This window comes from Filicampus tigris, chromosome 15 (assembly GCF_054856515.1).
Source record: "Filicampus tigris isolate MCC_2025a chromosome 15, RoL_Ftig_1.0, whole genome shotgun sequence".
Classification (NCBI taxonomy): Eukaryota; Metazoa; Chordata; class Actinopteri; order Syngnathiformes; family Syngnathidae; genus Filicampus; species Filicampus tigris.
In genome coordinates, this window is record NC_141231.1 from 8,051,247 (window position 1) to 8,062,799 (window position 11,553).

General features: G+C 39.5%; 1 protein-coding gene across 1 annotated transcript; it reads left to right on the forward strand.

Annotated features, from left to right (window-relative positions):
* The first annotated feature begins 16 nt into the window (after positions 1-16).
* dnajc21 (DnaJ heat shock protein family (Hsp40) member C21) lies at positions 17-10,994 on the forward strand. Its single transcript, XM_086053908.1, has 12 exons — positions 17-476; positions 552-645; positions 2,343-2,466; positions 2,563-2,694; positions 3,520-3,824; positions 3,930-4,087; positions 5,932-6,031; positions 6,712-6,924; positions 7,019-7,067; positions 10,185-10,348; positions 10,435-10,522; positions 10,640-10,994. Exons 1-12 carry the CDS (start codon positions 380-382, stop codon positions 10,802-10,804), a joined length of 1,689 nt encoding a protein of 562 aa, XP_085910034.1. The 5' UTR covers positions 17-379; the 3' UTR covers positions 10,805-10,994.
* The last annotated feature ends 559 nt before the right edge of the window (positions 10,995-11,553 follow it).

Here is an 11,553-nt window from a genome sequence, read left to right on the forward strand (position 1 = left end):
TGTAAAGCGTAGAAGATATTTGACAATTCAGCATTTAGGCAGAGGGGGCAGCAACGAGTTTTCATCGTGTGCAAAAGCGAGCCGAGAAAAGAAGATTCTCGCGTGAGTTAGCGGCACGAATGAAAGACCTGTCACTTGCCGTGTTTGATTAAAAACGTTAATTTTCAGAGATTTGATAGAGAACTTGACAAAAGGTACACAATATGTTCTTGTTTGACTATGTGACCCGCAAAAATTAAACAATTCATCCAACAAGTCAGGATTAGTTGATGTTAGCTGACATTCCGACCGGCATTTAGCATGCTTCTGTAAGCTAAACGCTAATGAAGGTACAACGTGAACGTCAGTGTAAATTTAGTCTTTTCATATAAGAACAACAATGAAGTGCCATTACGAAGTCCTGGGAGTCAAACGGGACGCGGACGACGACGATTTGAAGAAAGCCTATCGCAAATTAGCTCTGAAATGGCACCCTGGTCAGTGGCAGACGGCTCAGAAAACGTCCATTCTTCTTGTAAATAGTCCTAATCATTGTTATTTAACCATTTCAGATAAGAACTTGGATAAAGCCGAGGAAGCAGCCGAGCACTTCAAGCTGATTCAGGCAGCCTATGATGTCCTGAGTGACCCACAGGAGAGAGCATGGTAACTAATGTATTGTTAACTAATTGTAATCGTACAGTGGGAAAGTCAGAATTAAGGCACATATTTTTGTGGAAAAACACATCTAGGTCATACATTTAAAACAAGTTTATGAAACACAGTAGTAAGTACGGCGATTCGTTTTTCATCTACCCTAACTCGAGGACCCGGGATCGTTTGACCAGGTCATTCTAACAATGCAATGTAGCAAGTATGGAGTCATACTAATAATTAAGGACCCATGGTGACATAGGTGTAACACAGCCTTCAAATATCCTGGAAAGTCCCTGACACACGCTAATGCAGTTCTTAAGTAACATATATTCAAAATCCCATTCAAAGCAAAAGCTGTCAAGAACCATTTAGGTAAAAAATTAAGCCACACGAACTAGCAGACTGCCAATCACATCACTCTTCTTGACATGCTTGTAAATGCACTGAAAAATGCACTTATGCCATTTGGTGTGGATTAGTTTTTTTTTGTTTCTTTTTAACAAACGAGACAGTGTGGATTGAAAGTTTTTCTTATGATGGAGAGGTGGAAATATTCGGCTTTAAAAAAGCCCAGGTTCGTGTAGACAGGGCCTAAGTGTAGGAAGGTCCGTCCATAGCCCGATGTTTTTTGAGATAATGTCTGGATGTTAGCCCTGAGGTACACAACTCCACTGATTGAACAAATGGTGTAATTCAGAGGGATGCACAGCTCAGTAAGGTAGTATGTGAAAATTTGGGGCCAGCCGCTCCCCTTCAGGAGTCCTTAGTTACTTGTGTCGTTTGAAGGTGGCACTGAGAAAAGACAACAACCTTATTTAGCATAGAAAATGAGGCTATGGTTAAGCTCTGTGAAGCCCATCCATCTTCCATCACAGAAATGTGAATAAGAGGTCAAATTTGTTACATGTTGGGTGTCTCAAAATTCATCATGTACTTTCTTTTTTAAAATTTCTCGTTGGGTATCATTCAGACCGATGTTAACGCTAGCAAATTATACTTGAACTAAAACAGTGAGTCAACACACAAAGGTTGAGCTAATATTTATCTTACTGCATACACAGCGTATACTGTACATGCATACATGGTACATATATGATGCATACGTGCATACATACATACATACCACATACAGTACATACCACATAAAGCACATTAGACTACTTAGATTCGACATTCGACATTTTCCTTGCTTGCCCCTCAAATGCCGCTTTGTGTTTGTCATATATATTGAAGTCTTTCTTTCTAAGGTAAAACAACATTATCTTAGCCCATCAATCCGTGTTCAGTAGCATACATTAAGTAACTGCTGCATTACTTATTTTATTGAGGATCTCAAAAATTAACCTCTTGTGAAAGATTAATATACTGGTTTAAAAGAACCCCTTGAGAAACTAGTAAGAAGTTCATGAAATGAAAGAGCAGAGAAGTTCATATGATTTTACCCATTTTTTTTTTTTTTTTTTTTTAAAGAATCGGAATCGAGAATCCTTAGGAAACGTAATCGAAGAACAGGAATCTTCAAAATTGAAATGATGTCCAACCCTACTGTTTATGCAACTTTACATACGTTTGACACCAAGTATTGCGATTCAAAACAAATCTAAAATAAAAATGCGTTCCATATAGTCCACTTGGTCTGTGATTTTCCTTCAAGGACAAACGGGTCTGGGTTCTTATGGGAATGTCACACCGCTGCTGTTTGTCAGGTATGACAATCACAGGGAGGCTCTGCTAAAAGGTGGCCTGAGCGGCGACTATGAGGATGACAGCATCGACCTCCTTCAGTTCTTTACCGTCACCTGTTACTCGGGCTACGGGGACGACGACAAGGTTGGTGTTTCTAAATGGTGAAAAAAAAGAAAAGACAAAATTGGCCTCTCGAAAACATGACAGCTGATCAAATGTCTTTTTTTTTCTCCTCCTTAGGGCTTTTACGCAGTCTACAGGAATCTCTTTGAGTCTATCATCAAGGAGGAGATGGAGCATGGAAAAGTGGAAGATGATGATGAGGATGAAGAGTTTCCGCTCTTTGGGGATTCTCAGAGCGACTACGATACAGTAAGTACCTACTCTAGTGTGCGCAATTGGAGGCCCAGTGAGACGCGTTGTGGTCGCCAATGACCATGTATTTTTTTTGATGATGCCATTTTGTGTCAAATTATATGGTGAGTGCTTTTCACTTTGTCTGGCATCTAGATGGACATATGTTTCACATAAAGGTGGAAAATTCCCCCCTATTACAGGCATTGTAATAAGGGCACTGTATTTTATTGTTGCTGTTGTTTTATTTTGGGGGGGAGTGTAAGGGGGGGGGGGTAGGGGTGAGAAATTAAGAACTCCAAAAATGAGGAAATTGGGTGATTTGTAATTGGACAACAAGCACTGGAGAAAACAGATGGATGGGAAAATGACAAATCTGTAAGTTCAGTTTTTTTCCTGTGTTTATTTTCATCTAAATGTTAACATTATTTTTCTGATTAAAAATGAGAAAATACCTGTAATTCATGTCCATAAAAAATAATGATGATTTATACTAAAATGTAGAGATTTTCTTTTCTGTCCATTTACACAGATTTTCATTTAAAAAGGATTTTTTTTCTTTTTAGTTTTTATCAGGATTTTTCAAATGTTTTTTTTTTTTTGTTTTGAAAAATGTATTTTTATCATAAATGTTATTTTTATCATAAATGTTTATTTATTGAATCCAAAGTTTATTTTGTTGTGGTAAAAAAATTTGAAAAGAAAAAATAATGAAAACAAATGTTACTGTATGGAGATACATTTTCTTTTTATTGGCGATTGTACTCTGTCGTTGTATTCATTAGTGTATTTAATGTATGTAATTCCTGATAACGTGAAAATTCTGGTATTCCCGCGGGGCAGGTGGTCCACATCTTCTACGGTTACTGGCAGAGCTTCTGCACGCGTAAGAACTTTGCCTGGAAGGAGGAGTACGACACACGGCAGGCGTCCAACCGCTGGGAGAAGCGCGCCATGGAGAAGGAGAACAAGAAGACCCGGGACAAGGCGCGCAAGGAGCGCAATGAGCTGGTGCGCCAGCTGGTGGCCTTCATACGGAAGCGAGACCGCCGCGTGCAGGCGCACCGCAAGGAGGTGGAGGAGCGCAACGCAGAGAAGAGCAAAAAGGCACAGGAGCTCAGGCGCAAGCAGAAGCTCAGTCAGGCCAAGTAAATATTACCATGGCAGCACAGTTAGACAGAGGAAGTAACGGGGACCAGCGCTATAAAGAAAATGGATACATAATTAACCCTTCATGTCACGTGTGTTCCAAGGTTGGCGGACGAGTACAAGGAGCAGAGCTGGGAGGCCATGTCGGAGCTGGAGAAGGAGCTGCAGCAAATGGAGGCTCAGTACGGGGAGGAGTTTGGCGACGCATCCGAAAGTGAAGACGATGAGCTGGAAACACAGAAGACTGTGGAGGAAACATTAGGTGTGTTGAGAGAAATGTGCATCCCGGGAATCCTTGGTTGCGACAATCCTGACAGACTTCCACCTTTTGAATTTCCAAAGTAGTTTGTTGGGGAGGGTAAGAATAGGTCATCATGCAACACTAGAAGGCACGCTCAGTTAACACTGTTCTTACTGGTTTTTATTTGATTGTTTTATATTCATAGCTCTGAAGTGCTTTTCATACACATAATTCTGACTTTACTACCGTATTTTCCGGACTAGAAGTCACGTTTTTTTTTTCATAGTGCGACTTATAGTGTGACTTATACTCTGGAGCGACTTGTGTGTGAAATTATTAACACATTATTACTGTCACGGCTTGTTAGTGCTGACTTGTATTTATGATGTTTTGTCTCCCTCTGCAGGCGCTAAACAAAACATCATGAATACAAGTCAGCACTAACAAGCCATGACAATTGCCTATATATCATTTCACATGTTATTGTAACCCACATAAAGAAACATAAGATAAATCATATAAGCTATTAAAATGCATGAGTAATTTAAACGGTTAAAATCTAATGTTTTGTTAAATAAATAATTAAAATAGTATGATACAAAGACAATTTGACTGCTAAGGCCTTGCTAGTCGAGGAGGCTATCTTAGCCAAACAGCTAAACATTCACAAACAAACTCCACAGACTCCAGGTCTGCAGCGAAGTTGCCTGTTTATATTGTGAAACTGCACAAGAAACAGAAAATACTATCAATCTATGCATTACATACACATGTATTTTCATAGACATGAACAAGATGAGCCTATGCTAACGATTAGCGATCGCGATTAGCATTAGCTTAGCGATTAGTATGTTCAGTCAACAACCTACAATCATCCACAATTCAGCTCGTATATAAATGTCATTACACACAATTGTCTAAGTTAGTTTCAGACGATGGTTGAACAAGAATAAACCACAAACAGGCAGACATGCTAACGATTAGCAACCGTGATTAGCATTAGCGATGGCGATTAGTATGTTCAGTCAACAAGCTACAATCATCCACAATTCAGCTCGTATATAAATGTCATTACACACAATTGTCTAAGTTAGTTTCAGACAATGGTTAAACAACCCTCTGGCTGGGTTATTGCATCATGTAGCCACACACATAAGGAGCCGAACACAGAGGAGACGAAGACATAATTACGACCGAATACAAAAATACTTTTGGAGACTTGGAAACATTCTACATGTTCGGGGATAAATAAAAGACTTATTTAATCGATCTGCAACCGTTTTGGTGAGTTTAAAGTTATCTTACCATAACTTTCTTGTATGCTACATGTGTGAATGTTAGCTAAATGTTACCATCGTAGCTCAGTGGATATGATGTGTACTAAGTGCACAATTTCCTCCAAAAACTTATATTCCAGTGCGACTTATGTATGTTTTTTTTTCTTCTTTATTATGCATTTTATGGCTGGTGCGACTTGTACTCCGGAGCGATTTATAGTCGGGAAAATACGGTACTCTGTTAGCGTAGATTAGTCAAAGACCATGGCACATTCCCACCTGGGAGTGTTCCCCTGCATATTTGCGTTTTGCAACTCTGACTCACACATCACAGATTTTTGGGGGGTTGTTACTACTCTACTCTGTTACTCTCTAAAAAAAAAAATTCACCCATTCCCATCTTTTTGTGCTCAGGCCAAAGCACTGTTGTAAAAGAATTGCTTTGCTGCCATCTCGTGGCTTCTTGGTTGCAACTGCTTCTTTGGGGAGAGCGTTTAATACTCGTAGATTTTTACTCTTCGCGGCAGGATTCAGTCCCTAACGTTGTATTCATAAATGACTTTTGTGAACGCGCACCTCGTTAAACAGGTCCAGATGGAGACCAGCTGGATGCGGACAACATCAACTTTGATTATTATGACGATCTCTACTGCCCGGCCTGCGACAAATCCTTCAAATCGGACAAAGCGTGAGTCTTCTCTTTTCTACCAGAATGAGTTATTCATTACATTTATCCACTGGAAGTTCCAAAGTCAAACAAAATCCCTTAAAAAAATTGCGAAAAATGCATGCACATTTCCCCCAAGACAATGATGCACTATTAATTAATCCATCTGTTGCAATGATAAAACCTAGTGAACAGTTAAGCTGTCAAAACTTAACACATAATAAATAAATACATTAAAAAAGATAAACCAATTTGAAAATCTTTTTTTTTTTGTCAAATATACTTTGTTGGTTTTGTTGTTGATCCAATTTGTAAAGTCAAAAAGAAGTCAATTACTCAACCTTTCAAGAGAGAAGTGAGAATAAAAATGCAGCACAAGCATCCGCCAAGATTTTATCAGCTAAATGCTATTTATGCTATCAGCCAGTTGATAAAATTATTGTAAGTGATTTTTAGTTAATGGTATTGCTCATGTTGTAGTGACCTGCCTTGTCTGCCTCCTTGCTTTGAGGCTGCACGTTCCAATTCCTGTTCTATGGTTAATAGCTGAAAAGAACACTTGTTGCGGTCCCACGCAGTTCTTACCTGTACCAGCAGAGGTTTCTGTTGCACAGCACATAAAAAAAAAAAAAAATCAACTACTGCTTAACGTGAAGATTCCATTCTATTCATTTATGTACTCCAATGTCTACCCTTTAAAGCATGAACAACCACGAAAAGTCCAGAAAACACAAAGAGATGGTCGCGTTACTACGGCAACAGCTTCAAGATGATGATTCACTTGCTCTGACCCTGGACAAACCAGAGGACGCTGAGCAGGAAAACAAGGACATAACAGACCAAGATGAAGGAGGAGGCGAGGAGGAGGAGGAGGAGGAGGAGGAGCAGGAAGAGGAGGATCGACCAAGACAGAAGTGGGTCTTAGTGAAAAACATGAATGACACATTAGTTTTTTTTTTGTTTTTTTTTAACCGTTTTAATAACGTTGTCCTGATACAAACCACTCAGACTTTCCAAGAAGCAGAAGAAGAAGAAAAGGCAGCAAAGAGCAGCCAATGTGAGTGTTTCCCCCTAAATACACCAAGGTCATTTTGTGAGATTATTTTTTCGTGTGCGCATTTTCAAGGCATTGTTGAATGAATGTAGGTCCAGGTCAAAATACATCACAAATGTGTGTGTGTGTGTGTGTGTGTGTATATTTTGATATATGGTGGAGGTGAGGGGGTGTTGGAGTATTGTAGATGGAAACGCAATTGGAAGCCCATTTCAAATAATAGTTGGACCGGCCTAGAGGCGATTACTGTTTGTTCCGACCGCCTTGAGATACTGAAATGATACTAGAAGATGCCATACATGACAGCTCTATTATATTTAAAGTAGGGCTCACTCGTTTCCTAAAGATGAGCCATGATTGGTCGTTACCTGAGCCCCGAGCAACTGTGATGCAATTTTCGGTCGACAGAGCGTGGCAAATTGGCCGCCCCCTGAGATGGCTAAAAACGGGTGGATTTTGCTGCTTAAGTCATATTCCACAAACGCAATATTAATCAGAATGCCACCTTTGGTCTACTAAAGACAGAGAACATATTGCAAAGAATTTTTGGGGGTTGACTTCCACTTTAACATGTACCAAAGATATTATATCTTTATTTTTTTTAATGAAAGAAAGACATCTTTTCATGCGGAAAAATGTGAATGTATTATTATCTACCGGTAATTAATTTCTTTTGTGTTAGTAATGGCCCGAAATACTCTTCTCCTATTGGATGCAATGCGCCTTTATGGTTGCATCTGATTGGTCAAAGATAGATTAAATCTTACAATTCCATATGAATTTATTGCACGTCTTTTGCATTTGCCATTGTCACAATGACAATATTTTTCCAATATGTTGCGCAGTCCTTATTTAAACTATGCCTCATGTAGAAGATAAAACCAAAAAAGATAATAATAGCTCTATTTTGAAGTCTTACTTAATTACCACAATGCTCAAAATAATAACTCTTCTGTAGAAAATCCAGCAAAATTTTTCTTCTTATTTTCAAAGTTATAATATATATATAACTAGAGAAGGCAATTTCTGGAGTGTGAAGGAGCGCCATTAAACCCCGTCACTCCCTCACTGGTGCGCTGTCGTTAGCTGGGGGGTGCAACTGACATGCATCAGCCGTTTTGTTCCCACGGAGCCACGCTCCATTGAGACTTCTCGAAGACTGTATAACTGAAATGTTGAAGGTGGAAGTGGAACTAATTTGCGAATTTAATGTGTTTTTTTTTTTTTTTAAGGTTGAATAATTTGAATTTTTGGGAAGTATGAATTGCAGATGTGTTGAAAAGCTTAACCAATATGAGTTGAATGAAGTTGAATGACCCCTATGAAAAATTTTGGAATGAGCAGAAATCGATCCAACGCATCCAATGGTAAAGTGTTGAATGTGCCATTGGAAATGAATGGGCGTTGGGTCACTTCCGGTTGATTTCCGGGTCATCTGGGTCACTTCCGGTTCATTTCCGGGTCACTTCCGAGTCATGTCCGGGTTATTTGGGTCACTTCCGGTTCATGTCCGGATCATTTGGGTCACTTCCGGTTCATTTCCGGGTCATTTGGGTCACTTCCGCTTCATTTCCGTGTTATTTGGGTCACTTCCGGTTCTTTTCTGGGTCATTTTAGTCACTTCCAGTTCATTCCCGGGTCATTTGGGGCACTTCCGGTTAATTTCCGGGTCATTTGGGTCACATCCGGTTCATTTCCGGGTCATTTGGGTCACTTCCAGTTAATTTCCGGGTCATTTGGGTCACTTCCGAGTCATTTCCGGGTCAATTGGGGCACTTCCGGTTAATTTCCGGGTCATTTCCGAGTCATTTCTGGGTCATTTGGGTCACTTTCGAGTCATTTCCGGTTCATTTGGGTCACTTCCGGTTCTTTTTCGGGTCACTTGGGTCACTTCCGGTTCTTTTCCTGGTCTTTTGGGTCACGTCTGGTTCATTTCCGGGTCATTTGTGTCACTTCCGGGTCACTGCCCAAGATGGCCACCGCACTGGGGAGACCTCGGGGTGAGTATCTCCAGTCTATTTTTGGGAAATATGAATTGTGGGTATGTTGAATACTTTAACAACGTGAGTTGAATGAGATGAATCTTGTGAATTTGAAATTGGAATGGTGGAAATGGGACATGTTGAATATGCCATTGGAAATGAATGGGGTTTTTTTGGGGTGAAAAACGGGGAATTTGGGGGAAACCATACATTTTTGGAATGAAGAAAAAGAACCCCGGAAGCCGTGAATTTTTGGAAAACATTGAAGTTGGAATGGCGAGAATCGGTTGAAAAATGTGGAAATGGAAGAACTCTGAAAAAGTGCGAGGAATAAAATAGAAGAAGGAAGAATAATAATAATAAAGGTGAATGGTGTAGAATAACATGCGTGAAGGCCATCGCCTTCACACAATAATAAAGTTGAATAGTGTAGAATACCATATGTGTGAAGGCCATCGCCTTAAAACAGTATCCTCACAAAGATATTCATTTAACAAAAGGGAAAAAAAAAAAAGGTCACTTCAGTATTTAGTTTTCTTCCTTTTAACTTTGTTTTCCCCATCATGTGTTCCCGGGTCTAAGGATTAAGGAACTCAGTCAACTTTGCAATAAACTCTCTCGTCATACAGCTCTTTGGTGTTTTTCTGTGTCCATATGAGCTTTGAGATATTCGACCGGCACCTTTATTAGAAATTGAAAAACACATGCGAGCTTTGTATACAATTACGTTTTACGTGTGTCCCCGTCCTCAGTTCTGAACCGTAATTATAACCCACCCCTCGGTCCATTGACTTCAACCACAGTGTTGATACACAGACAAATTAAAGGGATGTCAAATTGCTTGCTTATTCAACTGGGGTTTTATTCCATCCCAGCAAACAGTTTTCTGTGGAACTCACGCTTATAACTGAGTGCAACCTGTTCCACACACTCGCCCTAACTGCTGCTGGCCTCTCTTCCGCCCCCCCCCCCCCCATTAATTAAAAAGTATGCAGAATTTGAGGTATAGCTTTTTGTACTTTTTTTTTGGTGGGCGTGGTGTTGAGGTTAGGAACAAACGTGAGAATATTTGAAGTCCTTCTGAAGGGTACGTCATATTCACGTGTCGCCTACTTCCTGTCCCCGGCTTTTAATGCAGAGCACACCAGTGGAGGAGCGGACGTCAAGCACAGATGGTAAGGAGTTTTCAGAAGATTACTCTGAAAATCTCAAGGAAGAAGTTCCGGGAGATGTTCCCGAGGAGTCGTCGAGCCCCACGGAAGCCGAGAAGGTGGACCATCTTCCTCTCGCTGAACCCAATAGGTTAGTGTTTTTTTAATTTATTTTTTTGGTCTTTTCCAACTTTAGATAATGAGTTATGATTTGAACTATCTGTCTGTGTTGGCCAGCTCTGTAAAGTCCAAAGCCAAAAAGGCAGACGGTAAAGACAAACCAAAAAATGTCAAGGCACATTCGGGAGGAGAGCAGTTTCCTGAGGTTAGTCCAGAAATAGTCATTTGACTCTTTCACTCTCGTCCTGTAGGTGCTGGTATTGCAATTTTAAGTCACATACGAACTTCAGCTGTCTCTGGGATTTTTTTTCCCCTCTCTCAGAAGCCAGTAAAGCTGCGCTGCGTGACATGTAATGGCGAGTTCTCCACCAGAAACAAGCTCTTTGACCACCTCAAGTCCAGCGGCCACGCCTCTGCGCTCCCCTCCAATCCCATGCCGACGGCCTCCGCCAGCCGGAGCAAGAAAGACAAACGAAAGAACAGATGACAACACTTTCGGTGGACTCAAATAGAACTGGACTGGCCTAGTGAATCAAGGAAGCTTTCCCACGACTTGTGTTCGCTGAACTAGTGACCTTTTGCACAAAGTAGCCATTGCTTTGGCAACTTTTGGTTGACTTCTTTTTGTCCTCTAGTCTGACTGCCCCCCCCCCAATAAAATAATTTTACAAATTATAGTCTTCATACAAATGTGTATAAAAAAATGTAAATAAAATATTAATACAGATGCACAAAAATAATACAATGAAATATGACATTGTATAATATCCCCGAAAAGCAGCTTTTCAGGGATATCAAAATATATCTAAAATAAAGTTTAATGTTAATCAAAATGTTTACATTAAAAAAAGATCAAATTAATTCAAAAAACAAAATCAAATGTAAAATAATAGTAAAAGAAAAACAGAGAAAATAGTAAACTATACAAATTATTAATTGAAAACAAACTAATTTAAATATAATCTAATTTAAAACAAACTATAAAATCTAAATTTAAACAAATACAAAACAAACATCTAACAGACAAATGTAGAAAGTACATTAAACATACAAAAATTAATACAGTATAATTAAAAAAAAAAAGACCTAAGTAAATATTAAAGAAAGTAAAATGTTTGCGTTTAAACATTTTGTATTGCCTCCAGTTTTTTGATGAGCTACAGGGCAGTAAACAATATTGTTAACTGCACAGTAGAAAGGTTGTACAGGTTGAATCAGACTTCACATGCCCCCTAA